This window comes from Primulina huaijiensis, chromosome 13 (genome assembly GCF_012295235.1).
Source record: "Primulina huaijiensis isolate GDHJ02 chromosome 13, ASM1229523v2, whole genome shotgun sequence".
NCBI classification, from domain to species: Eukaryota; Viridiplantae; Streptophyta; class Magnoliopsida; order Lamiales; family Gesneriaceae; genus Primulina; species Primulina huaijiensis.
In genome coordinates, this window is record NC_133318.1 from 1,205,307 (window position 1) to 1,223,728 (window position 18,422).

The 18,422-nt window shown below is 36.3% G+C and overlaps 3 protein-coding genes across 5 annotated transcripts; 2 read left to right on the top strand and 1 right to left on the bottom strand.

Annotated features, from left to right (window-relative positions):
* The first annotated feature begins 235 nt into the window (after positions 1-235).
* LOC140991650 (uncharacterized) lies at positions 236-12,176 on the top strand. Of its 3 annotated transcripts, none has more exons than XM_073461736.1 (15): positions 236-637; positions 1,448-1,841; positions 1,918-2,095; positions 2,233-2,372; positions 2,447-3,626; positions 3,730-3,830; positions 4,150-4,294; positions 5,310-5,378; positions 5,471-5,516; positions 5,602-5,885; positions 6,036-6,115; positions 10,714-10,849; positions 11,237-11,438; positions 11,530-11,612; positions 11,859-12,176. In XM_073461736.1, the coding sequence occupies exons 1-15, from the start codon at positions 529-531 to the stop codon at positions 11,991-11,993; spliced, it is 3,282 nt and encodes a 1,093-aa protein (XP_073317837.1). In that variant the 5' UTR covers positions 236-528; the 3' UTR covers positions 11,994-12,176. The 3 variants fall into 3 exon arrangements, with proteins under 3 accessions (XP_073317837.1, XP_073317838.1, XP_073317839.1); XM_073461737.1 differs by having other exon boundaries at positions 2,489-3,626; XM_073461738.1 differs by having other exon boundaries at positions 1,539-1,841.
* Positions 12,177-13,008: 832 nt separating this feature from the next.
* Positions 13,009-14,557, bottom strand: LOC140991673 (large ribosomal subunit protein eL37x). The gene is made up of 4 exons (XM_073461766.1): positions 14,435-14,557; positions 14,177-14,312; positions 13,360-13,461; positions 13,009-13,264 (listed from the first exon to the last, which is right to left on the bottom strand). The coding sequence occupies exons 1-4, from the start codon at positions 14,435-14,437 to the stop codon at positions 13,218-13,220; spliced, it is 288 nt and encodes a 95-aa protein (XP_073317867.1). The 5' UTR covers positions 14,438-14,557; the 3' UTR covers positions 13,009-13,217.
* A 1,265-nt stretch (positions 14,558-15,822) lies between these two features.
* Positions 15,823-16,386, top strand: LOC140991814 (uncharacterized). Its single transcript, XM_073461981.1, has one exon. The coding sequence runs from the start codon at positions 15,823-15,825 to the stop codon at positions 16,384-16,386; it is 564 nt and encodes a 187-aa protein (XP_073318082.1).
* The last annotated feature ends 2,036 nt before the right edge of the window (positions 16,387-18,422 follow it).

The window sequence follows — 18,422 nt, forward strand, 5'->3', positions numbered from 1 at the left end:
AAAAGTTCGAACATATTTGAGTTTGACTCAAATACAATAAATTCGAATACGAATCAAATATTATTTCGAATTGACTTAAAAAATTTAAAACCAACTCGATTTATTTACATCCCAAATCTGTTACCAAAGAGAGTCTCTCGAGTGCGACGCCAAATTGTAACTAGTGTTTCACTCAAAAATATACTTTAATTAATTAGTTGGCCCTATTAAATTTAATTTTAAAATAAAAAGCCCTATACCAAAATGTACGGGAGAGAATTTAATTTTTAGCTGTTTTACCAGAGTGAAGACGCATATGATTCCCCGAGAAGGCAGATACCTAATGGTATTTGACGTGGAAGTTGATTGAATTAGATGCGTGAACCACCTTTTTTTAGGTGAATTTTTGGTTTGATTCGGCGGTTTGTTTCTCGAACGATCGCGGCGATGATGATGATGCTATTGATGGATTTGGGGGGTAAAATAATGAAATTTTTTGGTTGATTTTTGGATGAGTTTTCGAGTGAAGTGATTTTTGGAAGTACGAAAATGAGCAGCGAGAGACAAGCTGTGAGTGTGCGAGACCTCGTGGATGAAGCTAAGAAGCGGATTGTGTTTCTCGTTATCTGCGTTGTCGGATTATCTTATCTCATGTCATGTGAGTACATTTGTTTGCATCTTCTTGTATGTTTCCCGCAGTTTTGTGCTAATTTCGATGAAGAATAACGATTCTACTGTAGTTTGCTTTTTGTTTTTGTTTTTATTTTATTGAAATTGGAATAGAATGACTTTGCCTGGAATTATTGCGTGCGTGAGAGCATGGGTGAAATGTAGGGAATAGCATGCAGGAATCTAGAATTAGTTTGATGTTTATTTTACCTGATAACTGACGAGATTGTGCTGCTTTGGATCACAAGTTGTAATTGCATCTTTAAGTTTCTACTCATTCTTACGCATGCGCTATGGCGCTTGAAAAACAATGCCTTTTTCATTTTGTGAAATAGCTTCTTGATTTATACTAATGTCGGGATTATCATGCAGGAATCTAGAATTAGTTGATGTTCATTTTACCTGATAACTGACGAGATTGTGCTGCTTTGGTTCACAATAATTGCATCCTTAAGTTTCTACTCATTATTACGCATTCGCTATGGCACTTGAAAAACAATGCCTTTTTCATTTTGTGACATGGCTTCTTGATTTACACTAGGTATTGAGTTTCTTCTGGAAACGGGCAATAAATGTTTTTAGTGGTCTGTCTTTGGTATTGATTACATTCAATATTTGTCTGATGATGTAAAGCTGGAAAGGAAGTTAATTTGTGTAGCTTATCTCATAAGGAATCCTTAAATTACTGCTGCCTTTTTCTCTATGGATGCTTTCTCTTTCAGAAAAGAGAGTCGGATATTAGTTTGTTAGGGGCTGAATGTCTACCTCTTATCTCTTAACATCTGACTTTCTCTATCAGTAACAAGTTCATCACTGATAGTGAACTTGCCCGTGGCCACATTCTTACTAATCAGCCTTCGCTACTTATCTCTGGATCTTGATATGCGAAGGAAATCCGCAACTTACAAATCCAAACCAACATCCTCTGACAATTCTATTGGGAGAAAACCTTTTGAGGATCTCAAAGTTACTGGAAGGGCCAACTGGAAGCACAAGGTGAATTCACCTGTTGTTGAGGACGCAATTGGTCAATTCACTGGACACATTGTTTCAGAGTGGGTGACAGACCTATGGTACTGCCGCATAACTCCTGATAGACAAGGCCCAGAAGAATTAGCGCTGATCATCAATGGTATATTTGGAGAAATTTCAAATCGCATGAGAAATATTAATCTCATAGATCTTTTAACAAGGTACCGAACATTTGTTTCTTTATTCACATTGGTTTTAATGCTTTAACTGGATGATTTTTTGACTGGTATAACACAGGGATATCATCAATCTCTTGAGCAGTAAGCTGGAACTTTATCGTTCTTGTAAGAGCAAAATTGAGAAGCAACAGTCCAGATTTTTGACAATTGCAGAGAGAGATGTCGAACTGAAAGTTGTGCTGGCTGCTGAAAATAAACTGCATCCTGCTTTATTTTCTGCTGAAGCTGAGCATAAGGTTCTTATTTTGGTTTATCCTCTTTGCAGCTAGTATAGGATGCACAATCTTATAACAATGCTTTTTGTAGGCAGAAGCAATTATGCGGTCCGTATGAAGGGTAATGTTTTCCTTTTGTCAATCCTTTGTTCTAACAGGTTCTCCAGCATGTTATGGATGGTCTCATTTTATTTACATTCAAGCCTGAGGATCTGCAATGCTCCCTATTTCGCTATATTGTCAGGGAACTCCTAGCTTGTGCTGTTATGCGACCAGTCTTAAATCTTGCTAATCCAAGGTCAGTGTGCTATTTATTCTGCGTCTTGAAATACAATATTTCCGCTCTTTATGCTCATCACAATTTATTGTCAGGTTTATTAATGAGAGAATTGAATCTTTAATAATTTCTGCTAGCAAGAGTGATAAAGGAAGTAAGGAATCAAGCGCAGCCTCACGAGAGGTAGATGGATCTTCAAAGATATCATCTGATCATATTTCAGGGTTTCCAGATCCCTCTGTTAAGGGTGTTGAACTGGTACCGCTGAAGAAGGACCAAAATAAAAAAGATCCAGAGTATCCTTCATCTAACAATGTGAATGGTGCGGTTCTTTCTAAGGATCCACTGCTTTCCACGGATCCACAATCTGCCCATTCATGGAATTATGTGCCAGAAATTCAGAATAATGAGGGAATAGGAATTCAGCGACATCGCTCTGGAGCAGAATGGGGTGATATGCTGGATGTGTTTTCACGAAGGAAAAATGAGGCTCTGACTCCAGAACATTTAGACAATTTGTGGACCAAAGGAAGAGGCTACAAAAAGGAAGACATAAACCAGCCGGCTGCTCAGTTGCAAAGGAACTCTTTGTTGGGGGTATCTGATTCTGTGGAACAGTCACAAGGGCTTTCTGGGCAAAAGAAAACGGAGTGGGAAACCAAGGGTAGTGTTTTGGAGAAAAATGTTTCTAACTCTGGATATAATGAGTGCCCTGGGGCATCCACTACTTCACTATACGAAGAGGAAAATGAACATGGAAGTGTGCCTTCTGATGGGATCGAATCATGGAGAAGCAGCTGTACTGAGGATGAAGACACCAACAATATTACAGGTCTTGATACTCCTGGTGTTAAAGTCTGGGATAGTAAAAATAAAAGAAATTTCAGTAACATTCATCACCCTCTTGAAACTTTTGAGGCACACAAGAATAGAAAGCCAAACAAAGCGCGCCTTCATTCTAAGAAATTGCACATAACTAAGTCTGCAAAGAAAAGGTCTAGATCAAGTATTCGTGATGAGATTGGCTGGCAAGAGGTTGAAAGAACAAGTTCTTTGTTGAGACGGATGCAGGGTAAAGAGAATTTGTCCTGCGTAAATGTCAAACCTGGAGACTTAAGTGAGGACTCTGAGGCTGAACAGACAGACAGAATTTGTAGTGGAGCAACAACTTCATCATCTATGTCTTTGGCTTCGTTACCTGAAAGTCATAGTTTAGCAGCTAAATCGGCAAAAAATTCAATTATTGCCAATTCGTTTTTCAGGTTAAGATGTGAGGTACTCCATTCACATCATAAACTTTCTGCCAGTCGCACTATGCCAACCTGAATGTGTTTTATGATTGTAGATGTGAAGGATGGGAATTTATTTCTTTATGCAGGTAATAGGTGCCAATATTGTTAAGAGTGGGTCTAAAACATTTACTATTTATTCCATATCAGTTACAGATGTTAATAATAACAGTTGGTCCATCAAAAGAAGGTACGAACCTGTTCTGCAAACTTTCCACTTTATCCATTGTTTTCTATAATTATACTTTTGTTCGGGATTCAACATCCTTATTTTAATTAGCACAATTTTATAGATGAGAACAGGAAAAGGTATTTTTCTGTGCAACTTTTCTATCCCTTTTGACAAATCGAGGTCTTAAAATCTGAGGGACAAAATCAAACGTCAATCCTATGACGGGAGAATTTAAAAAAACAAAAAAGTTGTTGAGTCCTGAACAGAGTGAAACCCTGTGTACAAAGAAAGGTACACTTTCCATATGCTTGTCCATTATCTGACTTTATGATCACAGATTTCGTCATTTTGAGGAGTTACATAGGCGCCTTAAAGATTTTCCGGAATATAATCTCCACTTGCCACCAAAGCATTTCCTCTCAACTGCTTTAGATGTACTCATCATTCAAGAACGATGTAAATTACTTGACCAGTACTTGAAGGTCGTCATTAGTACACTTTATGTTCATGTCCTATTCCTCTGTCCGAGTTTGCCATTTTGCATCTTTTTGTTTGTTTTAGCTTGTAACCATGCTGGACATTTACCGTGAAATAGGAGATTTAGAAGTTGATAAATTGATTTAAGGAGGAGAGTTTCTATACTATGAGACAAATTTGAGGTTATAAGATGTGAGAGCTTTTGTGTGTTTTTGGAGCATATCAGAAGAGTGAATGCTTGTGATACATTTTAATGCTTGTACAATGAATGAGCTATTCTCTGATAATAAGTTGTCAATCATTTTGAGCAAACATGTATACGGAAAAGTAATATCTTTCAAGGTCTGTCTTTACTTGGGTTGGATTAAGGAGTTTAAAATTTCTTAAAAACCTATTTGGTGGCTTCTTATTTTTTCTGGACTAGCTTATAAATTTTCAACCAATTATTTCCAGAGATCACGATCTTCTCTATAGATTTTGTTTGAATCTACACACACTAAGTCGTAAAACATGTTATATTAAGCTTACCCAAACTCCTCCTGAATTCATTTGGAGAATACTTCTGTACAGTATTAATGAATGGTGATTAATGATTATTGATTTTTTCTTATCCATAGATGTCTGCAGTTTTGTTTTGGCAGGCATAATCATATTCCTACTACAAGGGTTATAATATTGCTACAAGGGTTATAATATTGCTACAAGATATAACGGAAATCACCTTTGTTTTTAATTAGTTTCTTTGTTTTGCGCACCTGATAGAACTATAACTACCTTTGGTGAATTGGTTTTCTCTGTTTTGTGCGTCGTAATGACAAAATAAATTAATATGTCTGCAATTCTTCCATGTTCTAGAAACATGACAAGCCATGATGTTTGGATCACCTGTGAAAAAGGTCACTGTCCCTGGACCACATTGATGTTGGCCATACAATATTGTTGTTACATCCCATCTGTGTTCATGTATCAGGAAAACAGTGCAGTGTCTGTGGCCTATAATTTCTTTCCATTTTTCTGCAGAAGCTTCTGCAGCTTCCTACTGTTTCGTGCTCCATTGAAGTTTGGGATTTTTTAAGCGTTGATTCTCAGGTTTGGCATATTTCATTCTCAAAAGCTTAATTTCGATCTTTATATGGGGTTCCGCATCTTTGCTTGACCTGATTATTGTCTGAATACTGCAGATGTATATATTTTCAAATTCATTATCTATTGTCGAGACCATTTCAGGTGAAATGTGACTATTAGCAGCAGGCTTTCCTCTCTAGATCCTCATTTTACTTTTTTACATTTTAAATCTGGTTTTGCATTTCAGTTGACCGTAATGTCACAGTAAGTGAAAAGAGGAAGGAAAATTGGGATACCGCAGGGCCATTATATGATGTGTTTTCATCTGAAAAAGAGAATTTCAGCAACGGATCACAGTTGAAAATAAAAAATCAGGCTCTTTCTTCTTCGAAAAAGTCTGAACCAAGTAACAACTCAGAAAATGTAGATCAACATAAAATAAGTTCAGCCAGAAATTTGGGAAGAATCATAAACAGAGAACAGCAAGCTTCACATTCCATTGAGACTTCTGATCCGGCCCTCCCTAGTGAGGTCATTACGAATTCTTTTCATTTGGCTATACTGTTGGTTATGCACAATGCTCGACAGAATCTTTATTGTTAACAATTATTTCACTTGAAATTTTTAATTTGTTGTGCCTGTGATTTTGCTCGGTGATGATGATTTTCTTCCTACTTGCAGTTTATACCACCAAATCTAGGTATTCCCATTTTGGATTTGGTTGATGTCGTTTTGCAGCTTAATGATGGTGGCTGGATCAGGTATTTTGTATTGTGCTAACTGCATTTGGTTTCTGTATGATATGTCCTCTAAGTAAAATTAACGGGCTACTAAGTCCTCCATTTTTTAAAACATAAGCTTAGAACTCTCTATGTTTTAACTGTATTCGGCCTCCGTAGATAACTGGCTACCAAGTCTGCATTCAGCTAAGTGCAGACTTAAATGATCGTGGCTGGATCGGGTATTTAGTATTGCGCTAACTGCATTCGGCCTCCGTATGATACGTCCTCTAAGTAAAATTAACAAGATACTAGGTCCTCCATTTTTTAAAACACAAGCTTAGAACTCCCTATGTTTAAAAGTTATATCTAGGGGTCACATGCACGTGGAAGTTATCAAATGGGGCCGAATGCAAATAGCCCATTCCTATTTGAAACAAGAATTGGACAGAAACTTTCTTGCTTGCATCTTTATTAATTCTGATATAGAATAAATACTTGTTTGTTCAATATAAGCAATGATAATCATGAAAATCCCTAACTGATCTAATCAAATCCTATTCTATCTTTATGACTATACTGTGTATATTTTCCTATTTTATCAAAAGAAAAAATACAATAGAATATATTTCCAATAATATCCAACACTTCCACTCAAGCTTAGGAATAGATATTTCGCATTCCAAGCTCGTTTAGTAGATCTTCTTGACTTGGCTGAGGGAGACTCTTTGTTAGGATAGCTGCCGCTTGTGCATGGGAAGAAGATATAACATAAGTTGGAGCCTCTTTGCTCAATCTCATTCTTGATGAAGCTTCGATCAATTCATACATGTTTCATTCGATCATGCTGGATAGTATTTTTCACAATGCTAATGGCAGATTTGCTATCACTGTACAACTTGGTTGGATGGTGAGTAGGGATTTGCAAGTCCGGCATTAGTCTCTCAAGCCATGTAACTTCACACGTTCTTTGAGCAATAGCCCGAAACTCGGCTTCTGCACTACTTCTTGCCACAACGGTTTGTTTCTTACTCCTCCAAGCAACCAAGTTACCCCACAACTTGGTGCAATAGCCTGAAGTTGATTTGCAATCTTCATTCCTTGCCCATTCATCATCAACATAACCTTCAATACTTTTGTTCTCATTTTTAAGGAACACCAGTCCTCTCCCAGGAGTTCCTTTCAGATATCTCAGAATATGATTTACGGTCTCTAGGTTTCTTTGGGAAGGTGAATGGATGTATTGACTAACAACACTCACAACATATGCAATTTCTGGTCGTGTAAGAGAGAGGTAAATCAATCCATTAACTAGGCGTTGGTATCTCCCCATGTCCACGGATGGCTCATCATCTTTAATCTTGTTCTTCCGATTTCTTTCCATTGGAGTTCTCACTAGTTTGCATCCCAACTTCCCGGTTTCTTTCACCAGTTCAATGGTGTATTTTCTCTGAGAATGAGAAATGAAAATACCTTCCTACTTCTAGCCACTTGCATCCCAAGGAAATATTTCAAGGGTCCCAAGTCTTTCAATTGGAATTCTTCCTTCAGCCAGATCTTGAGCTTATGAAACTTGGTAATATCATCTACGTACATACATAGCTGTAAAATTAAAATTTAAAATTAATCGCAGTATCTTAAATAAGAAATGTATCTGCCAATCAAATTTCTTATTTTAAAATTAGTATATATCAAAATTTTTAGTAATAATATTATTTTTCAAAAAAATTCTCAAAATAAATAATAAAATATATACATAATATCTTAATAGTTTATTTATGTTTACTTAACATGAACAAAGTCAAATAATATTTTTATGTTATAAAAATTATGTTATCACAAGCGGATGTATTATTTATAACTAGCCACCGAGGCACACGCGTTGCATGTGTCATGAATATATTAAGCTAATATGTTAAACATTCATGATATTACAACTATATAACACCGAAACATTTTTTACGTGGATCATGAAAGGCGATGGATTCCAAAGCTTAAATAAATCTGTCAAACTCAATTTGTTACCTTACATGATATAGGTTTTGATCATAAAAAATAATATTCTGTTGAAGCCATAATATCATCTCATGTGAAATAATGATAAACTTTAACGTAAAAGAAATAAACAAGTAGTCGAATGATTTTTCAAAAAATATCATAATATCATCGAACTAAAATTTATTGTATATAAAAACATCAAATTTGTCTACTAAATTCAGCTAACAAATTGAACAAAAACAACTAAAAATAATACGAACTAACAGATACTATTACTTTTAATTTTAATGTTTAGTATATTCTATATCTTTTTCCATGATTTTATAAAATTTGATGATCACAAAAAAATTTACAATTGTTATTATTTTTTTATTATCGAGGCGAGCGACCGATATGATGCGGGGATTTTAAAATATCCTCGAACCCGAACCCATAACCGAAAAATCCCCCCAAACCTCCCCCGTTTCGGTTTTCCTCGAACCTGCAGGAAAAATTGTCATCCCTATCAGGATGGTGAACTGGAAAACATTTAGGACAAATTTGTGAAATTGTTTGAATCAGTTAAAGGCCTCCTGATTTATTTTTCATCAAATAGACCCCACAAAAGTATGGTTATCAATAAAAGTAATATACCCGTGTGATCCGTTCAAATTAGATTCGAGGCAGAGCCCAAATGCCACTATGAATCTGATGAAAAGATTTAGAGAGTTTGTTCGTATGAGACGGATAATAAGTAATAACTTCTGGATTGTTTTGCAAAAACACACACTCGCACTGAAACAAATCTTTTTCTTTATTGATGAAAAGACAAGGATACAACATCTGCATATAAGAGAAATTGGGATGTCCTAAATGTTGATGCCATAACATAATAACAGAATTAGAAACAACAAACAACGACCTTGTATTTTTTGACTTGATATTATTGAAATTCTCAACTCTGGAAAGGTAGTAAATGCCATCTTTCATTTCAGCAATGCCAATCATCTTCCCCGAAGAACGGTCCTGAAATTCACAATGAGAGGATAAAAAGGTCACAACACAATTCATACCACGCGTCAACTTACTAACAGACAACAAATTTTATGTCAACTTAGGCGCAAAAAGAACGGATTTCAATATCATACAGGGTAAGAAAACCGTGCCCTGGCCCGCGGCTGGTGAGGTTTTTTCATCTGCCACCCCACACATTTATTCTGTTGTGACAATTGGTATAATCATCAAAGAGTTTCACAGACCCTCTTATATGATCTGAAGCCCCAGTATCTACAATCCAACAATTAGGTTGTTGTGAGTTGGACAGAAAGGTTTGGCTGATTGTACCTGTTAGTTCCATAGCAGCAGTAGGAGATTTAGAGTTTTGACCATCAGCATTTGTTGAAAGTTTGGTCCGGTGGAGGAGTTGCAGTAGCATGTTTTCAAGTCCAGCGTTGGTGTTGGACTTTGATTCAGCCAAGTGAGCAAATTTTGGGTTCAATCTCACGTGTGTGGTATGGTTTGTTCCAATAATCACACATTGGTTTGTCAAAAGATGTAGTGTTTCGACCACTGTTATGTTTGTTTGTCACAAGGGCAGAACCTCGAGTTTCTAAAGGTTGTGAGTCTTGTTGTGAGGAAGTTAACATCACATGTTTCTTGCTTTCTTCTCGCCTTACTTCCGCAAAAGATTCACGCAGAGCGGGAAGTGGCTTCACTCCCAACAACTTCCCACGCACTTCATCTAAATCTGGATTCAGCCCATGCAAGAAATCAAATGTGCGCTCTCTTTCCAACATCTTTTTTGTACTTCTTGGCATAGATAGGACATGCTCATCCGATTTCACCACAATTCCACGAGGGAATTGTAATATTTTGTAACAAGGAGACCGCCTTGTTTGGTGTTGTGGATTTTTGAGCGAATCTCGAAACATTGAGATGTATTTCGAGATCAGAACAAATTTCCTGGACTGCAACCCAGACCTTCTTAGCAGTCTGGTAAAAAACATATGTTCGTCCAATGCTTGGTCCCATAGAATTGATGAGCCAAGCCATGACAATCGAGTTTTCAGCCTCCCAAGTGCTACAACCAGCCTTGGTTTCTCCCGGGGCAGTAATTGCAACAGTCAGGTAGCCGATTTTTCCTCTTCCCTTGATGACAACTATGACGGATTGAAACCATTCTCGAAAATTCACGCCATTAAGTTTGTGATGCGTAATTTGTAGAGACTGGTTGTCAAACGAAGGAGTAGAAGGGGATTTGGATATGGTGGTTGTGGTTTCCACGATGGAGGATACTTGGAGGCCATTTTGTGAACAATGAAACAGACACAAGTGAATCAAAGACAAGTATCGCCTTCTCTAATACCGTGAAACAAGAGTTGGACATAAACTTTCTTGCTTGCATCCTATTAATTCTGATAAATAATATATGCATGTTTGTCCGAATACAACATAAGGAAAGATAATCAGGACCTAATTGATCTAATCAAATCCTATTCTATCTTTATCATTATATTGTGTGTACTTTCTTATTCTAAGGAAAAATTTCAATAGAATATATTTCCAATAATCTTAAATACATTGAGATAGGATTCGTTCCTAAAAGAATTGATGCTAAGCACCATTTGCTTTTTGTGCTTGTACATAATTGGAGCTGTATACAGGAGAAAAGCTTTTTGGGTGGCTAAGCAAGTGTTACAATTGGGAATGGGTGATGCCTTTGATGATTGGCTGATCGAGAAAATCCAGCTTCTGCGACAGGGATCAGTTGTTGCCTCCGGGATCAGGAGGTTGGAGCAGGTATATCTTTCTTGTTCCAATGTTGGAAGAAATTCTTTTTTGTTCAATGGTTTCTCAAATAACACTCTTCTTAGACGTTGTGGAATAAAACCGCTACATCTATGAAATATCAACTTACGACTTCTAATTAATTTATACCAAATACGTAAGCATATGTAATTGTTATGCTTATAATCCCATAGCAAATCTGTGGATGCCAATAATACCATTATATCCATGTGTTAGATTCTATGGCCAATCTCATAAGTCATAGCAAATCTATGGATACTAATAATACCATCGTATGCATTTGTTAGTTTCTATGGTCCGATGCCTGTGGAATGTTACACTTTCGATCTCATCGCAAAATCCGAATTTTCACTTAATACTATTCTATACATGTGCTAGATCCTCTGGCCTGACGGAGTATTCATAACAAAGCATCCAGCCCGACAGAAACCACCACCTACTAGTCCATCCGACAATTCTCCAAGGCACCAACCTTCCAGTCCACGTTCCTCACATAAAATTGAAGATTCCCATAGTTTAGAGGAGATGCAACAGAAAGTAGCTGAACAGCAAGCGAAATTAGTGTATGAAGTAATGATTGGTAATACTTATTTTTTTTTGTCTATTAAGTGCATTATCTCAAATCTTGACCCATAGTATTTATACTGGGCCTTTACTGGTGACCCCTGCAGATAAAGCACCAGCTGCTATTGTAGGCCTTGTTGGACGCAAGGAATATGATCTGTGCGCAAAGGATCTCTACTATTTCATCCAGGTGAGAGTAGAATCTCATTCTTGAAATTTTTCCTGCCCTTTATGTGTACAAAAACTCATGATTTTATTCAAAGCAAATTTTCTGCCACACTCCTATGCATTTGATTGAATTGTTCCATCATATGTTTCACGTTGAAATGGTGGTGCGGAATGCTTGGGGCACTTGGGGGGTCCGTTAAAAACGAGCTTTTAATCTGCATTTTCTTGGAACCGAAATTAACAAATGATCATTGATTTGAATGTACAGTCATCTGTTTTCATGAAGCAGCTGGCATTTGATCTTCTTCAGCTGCTACTTTTGTCCGCATTTCCAGAGCTCAGCGATGTATTCAGACTGTTGGACGAAGAGAAAGATAAATTTGGTAAACTTGAATTAAATTAGGAGATTCAAGATCTTACATATCGATTTTCTCTTGTTGAAAGCACAACGGCTACGTCAATAGTGATTTCTTTCTAAGGAAAGTTCATTGGCGATGTAACAAATTCATAATAGTTCGCTGCGATTTTGTTCATTTTTAGGCTGTAACTTTCATGTCAGAAATATTTTTTAGGTCGGTTGGAACCTCTTATTGTCAAATGAACTCACATTCCCCCGCACACACAAGCACTCGTGGTACTCCTGGTTTTAATCGACGAATTTGATGAGAAATGGATTTGGGATTACATTTTAAATTACTGCAATAAGTAATTATTTAAATTACTTATGTTTTAGAATAAGAATCATAATAAAAGGATGTTAAATCCAAGAATTTATGCAGGTGCACAATTCACTTGCCGGTTGCAACATCCACCTATAAAATTTCTTAAAGAGACGAAATGAAAATACTCCCTAGGATCCCAAATAAACCGCATCAATTTCGAAGTTTACCACGATGATATGATACACCGGCCGACCACCGTATTAAATTTGCAGGATGGCGAGCAAAAATATTTCGTGGAGAGCGAGATTAAACCAGAGTGAAACAGGGAAAACAGAACAAAACAAAGAAAAAAGGGGAAGAGGTATTTTTAGCCTCTCCTACTCTCCAGGAGAGATGTACTCGCAGCTAAAGACTCGATCTATCAGATCCATCAATAACATATTTTGACCAGCTCATCACTTAGGTAATTCATATAATATAATAAACCTTTTATTTGCCTCACATCTCGCATCGATGGCTTTAGTCGGTGAAGCTAGAATGTGATAAATATCAAGGAATCATGTAGTGAGTTCTCCTCAGTCTACCATGCCTAGTGTTATATACCTGAGCACAAGTAAATTTCAGTAGATTTTAAGTAACTGCGGTGGAACATATAAACGAGGACCATTCCAGTCAAACGAGTTGCACAAGCATTAAACCACATCAGCTCAAATTCAAAGAAACTTATTTCATCACAAACAATTGAACACCTTCAGATACTCCAAAGAAATACCAACTAAAAGCTTAATAATAGTGTATCATCCTTCCTTACCAAAACAGCCAAGTACAGCAACAAATTTTTTATCCAACAGAGAATCAAACAGGCAAAGATCCCTTAAAAGGACATTCCCAAATTTTGATTGTTCTTGAAGTTTCAAAAATACAAATGAAAAGTACAGTAACTGAGTACCAACTTAATAAGGCTATCAAGCAGAAGCTGCTGTTGCCTTCTTCCTGGGTGCAGCTTCAGTACCTAAATCCATCGGTGTAAATTTAAAGGAAATAAATGAAACGCTCAAAATTCAAAACAATTCAAAATAATATGAAAAAGCACAGTAAAGTTGAAACCTTCTCTGAAGTTGGTCTTGAATCTGCGGGGTACATGCCGAAGATACCTCATTCGTCCAGTTCCAGTAGTCTTTCTACGAATCGCCTTCACACTCCAGTTATCTGAAATGTAGAATATGCTTCAATCACTCTTTTTCGTTATATTTTGTATCATCTATTTACCATTCAGATCAATAATCACGTGACAACATATTCAGTTAAACAAAAAAACATGTTTGGCCCATATATTAGTACCAAAGGTAGCATTTTTTAGATGTAATATTTTCTCAAAATCAACCAACAAAGAATTTAAAACAGTAAAAAATGAACAAATTGTTTAAACCATAGATACATTTCAAATAAAGCATCTTTTGACCTCATATAAAACTGTCCCGAATAATCAGCTCAATCAACTATCAATAGGAACCATCTACAACTAAAAAAAGTAAACTGTTTGCACCATATATTAACGACAAAGACAGCACAGTATATCCGAAATACACAATCTGCTCAAATAATAAGTCCAATCAGCCATCAAAAACAAAAAATCTACAATTAAATGAATAACACTTGGGCAATAATTTTGTAAAGGAAGCATTTTTTAATCTTATAGGAATAATACTTAAAAAAATCTCATCAACTATTTACCAATTAACAAATCTACCTATACATCAGTCAATACTCGATATGATCCCTAATTGCCTACTTTGCACTAGGGGAAACTGAGACTAAACTATACAACCATTGTGTCGCCTTCTCATGTTTATTACTATTTGCATCCACTCAACATCAATCCAAATGTAGTGAAAATAAATATGTTAACAAAAAAATACAGTACATGTCCTCTTGCGAGCGGCCGGATAAGCACAGGCGGAGCATCGGCTCTTCTGGAGGTGGAAGCTGCGGCGGCCACACCTCACGCACAGTGTGTGGGTTTTGTTTCTCCTCTTCCCAAAGCTCCCCGTCCCCTTACCCTAGAACAGTACCACAGGTTACACACTACGAAAAATCTACAAGAACTATACTTACAACGAAAGATCGAATTGAAATAAATTTCAAAAACGTAAAATTATCAAGAATTCAGCCACTAATTTACCATAGCTTTGATACTCCAGAAACTCTAATTTTCTCGCTAGCGAGCAGATCAGAGATGCACTGCGGCGACGGAGGGAGTCTTGTACAAAAGTGAATTATGTTAGGTTTGGGCTTTGAAGAGGATTGGGCCAAATGGGCCTATGATTTCTGTTGGGTATTATAAAAGCCCATCAGCAAGAATTTATCTTACAATTTGGGGCCACGGGACGCTATCTTAATTCTTAATCAATTTAAAACACCAGTCTACTGCTCCCATGAGCTCCCATAGAGATTAACTTAGTTGGTTAGCGATTTATTTTAATCAGCTTAAAAAATATTTGATTTGTATTTGAACTTATAAAATTTGAACCGAACTCGAATTCAAACTATTTTGTTCGACAGTTCGCGAGCCGCTCGTGAACTTTAATATTTATTAATATAATACAAGTATATATATTAAAAAAATAAAATTTGATTTTTTATATGATTTTCGAGCTATAGTTTGAATAACACGTGAACATGTGCAAATCAAGTTGAACTCAAGCTTTAATTCGAACTGAATTCAAGCAAAAATTTTAAAATTTTCGATCTTCGAATCAAGTTCGTAGTTCAATAGAACTAATTTGATCCGAATTTGAACCTTAAATTTTCGTCATATTTATCTTGAAATATAATATATATATATATATATATATATATTAGGGTTTACGGTTTCACGCACTAAACTGTCAGAAAGTGACTACACAAATAGTGATGTTATGACCTTATTTCTTGGTTTCAATTAATTTGGTCCTGGCTTTATCCCACTTTTCAACTAACATGCTCATAGGTAGGGGTCCAATCACTTCCATATTAATGCTGACATAATGTAAACAATTCCCTCCTTTATGGAGCAAGATCTAAATGACAGTCTTAATTTAAAAACATGGATTGAAGTTTACCTTAATGATTGGATATAGTTCATTAATTTTTGTAAATTTAAAAAAAAATATTATCCTCTCACATTATCAAGTTTCATTCTTTTATGGATGTGTTTGACTCAAAATTACTGCCTTTCCACACTTCTTGTGACAATTTTGAAAAGAATATTTAGATTATGTCAAGTGGTTAAGGAAATGTGAACTATATTATTATTTTTATGTTGTTTGCTAAAAAAGATTGTATTGTGTTATCATTGGGATTCGAAATTCAATCCCACCATGAGTCAAAAGACAGCAAACTAGTGAATCAAAATCTGATAAAATTTGTCCTTTGCTCATTGCTGTTTTGTCTCAATCCAGTTTATTTTATTAAATATAACAACACTTGCAGCTCCTAAACCAGAATGATCCCAACTAAATTTGGAGCTTTCTAGTCACTAAAGATAGGTAAGCACATACTAGAAGAAGAAGAATCAAACAAACCCTTTACATGACGAGCAAAATCTTGCAAAAAACACTCAAGAATCTCAAATCTGTGCTATTACAGAGGCAACAAAAGCAACCTGCAACTCCTCTCCTGGATCCCATTTCTTCTCCTAATGAGCCAACAAAAGGTGATGAGCATCAAAGATGTATAAAGACCTCCATATATGGAGCAGATCAAAAGGGATTCAAGGATTTAAAAGAAGAGAAGAAGACAATTACATACTCTGTAGTGAAACAAGAAGAATCTGGTTTCTTGGCCGTGCACACGTTAGCTCAGAAAATGAACGATTTAGACTTGATGAATGTGAATGAAGATGAGGATCATGTATCGGATTTGGAAGAATTCTTTCACTACTATTCTCTTATTACGTGCCCGGCTTATCTTGAACTTGTGGACAGGTTTTTCATGGATATGTATTCAGAATTCATCGTTCCCCACCTGTCGAAAAGTGTCCACAGTTCGATGAGGGAGCTGGGATCTGCCAGCGTTCACAGTTCAATGAGGAAACTTGGAGGATTAGCCAGTGCTCACAGTTCAATGAGGAGTCTAGGCCCTCTAAAGCTGTAAAAAATTTATGTTTATTTGCTATTTCTTCTTACTTCCATGTTGTTACTGTTTTATTAGTAAAACAAGTGCATCTTAAACGAGGTTCTGTGGTGAGTCCTCCATTGTTCTTTTTTTTTAATTGGCTGTAAATTTTCTGAGATCATTGCTTCTATTAGAAATTCTTGGACATTAATAAATTGGCCAGCGAAATCCAAAGGCTAAGATACAGAATAGAAAGGAAATTTCAGTGAAATGAATCATGAAACATCACATTGAAAACCAACTTCACAATTCAGAAGATTTCGTGTACATAAAATTTTAGTTCACTTTTCGGCAACTAAGCCGAACCTGACCCATCGGTGAGGTCAGAACCCCCAGATCAGAAAGCTTGATCATTGTAAGGCCGAAATCCCTCTGAAATAGGGTACCATCCGACGCATAGGCTCGAACCCAAGTGTAAAATCCTAGATATTGTAATCAGGATAGTATATTTTTGGATACCAGGATTTATCTCATTTTAAGATGTAATATTTGCAAGATTTTTCAAAGGTTGAGTGGATAATAATATCGTGTATATTTTTTTTTTCAAAATTTGAGTTATACACCGGACATAGACATAAGATTTGATATACCTGGATAAAGATTTAAGCAAGAAGATGACTCAATCTTGGATTCCAAAATCTTGAAGAATATACCATAGAATTTTCGAAATTATTGGATAATTTATTATGGATTTTCGAAAATCGTTCACTACAGGGAAGTCTACACGATATAAAATACAGGCTTGGGAAAAATTTAACAGTTTAACTACCAGGATTTTTAAAAAGAAAAATATCAAAATCTTATCTTGGAAAAATACCACTAAATTTCGAATTTAGGTAGGGAAATAATTGGGATTTAAGAAATATAATTATTGGGGAATAAAAAGTCTACCGAATATTGAGAATTAGACACAAAAGTCGAAATTGTTGCAGCCTGGACAAGGCATAATTTCGAAATTCATCCAAGGAGGATATCCAAATTTCGAAATTATTATCTAGGACCAGGGATAAAGATTTAGATTAGATCACGATTCTAGATGAAGATTTGATTCAAATTCAAACGCGCGGATAAACTCGATCGAGATAGCAGCCAACCCCTATAAATAGGAGGGCCTATAACTCGAAAATTCACACCATTTTCTACTCCAAATTTTCGAGTTCCTCTCCTAGTTTTCTTAGGATTTTCGAGAGCTTGCTCTCTCCGTGTGCGAAGAAGCGAAGCGCTGCTGCAGTCCAAACCCGAAGCTAGGGTTCGAAATTCCAGTGCAAGATTCCTTTCTATTCACGTTTTTTTCTCATCAAAGATCAGGTAAGTGGGCTTGTTTTAAATGTGTAATTTCGGTGTATGCATTTTCGTTTTTTTTGAAATTTCGGTCGAGTACAATTCTTCTTCTACTCCCTTCTGGCTATGATTTCTGCATGGGTTTTATGTTGACACTGTGAGGATTCAACTTGATATGGGAGGAAATCCCAACTATGATATGACCCTCATACGGTGGGGATATAACCGATTCGGCCTCGCCCCCTTAGAGGAATAAAAATTAGGGACTGAATTCAGTAAACCATTGAAAGTAGAGGAATCTCAGTGTCAGGTCAAGGATACGAATGTGGTATGAGTCAAATATGCATGGTGTGCGTGTGTGTGTATTTCGAAAATATATGTGCATGTTGTTGTGTACTCGAACGGCCCCCACTTGCTGAGTATTTCCCAAAATACTCACCCCTTACTCTCCCCTCCCCAGATAAATCAGAAGAACATGTTGAGGAAGAAGAGTCGGAACAATTCTGGGGATGGTGATCTCGAGATTAGTCTTGGCCATGTTCTCATTATTTTCGAATTTTAGAAGTTTAATTTTCATGTAAAACGTTTCCGCATTTATTTATTTTTCAGTTGTAAAGACAATGTCCAAACTTTGCGAATTTATGAAATAAACTGGTTTCGGTTTACACTGTGCTACGAGGCTGGTTGTTTTTCGATTGTGTGATTGATGAACAACGCCGATGTCGACCAACCCC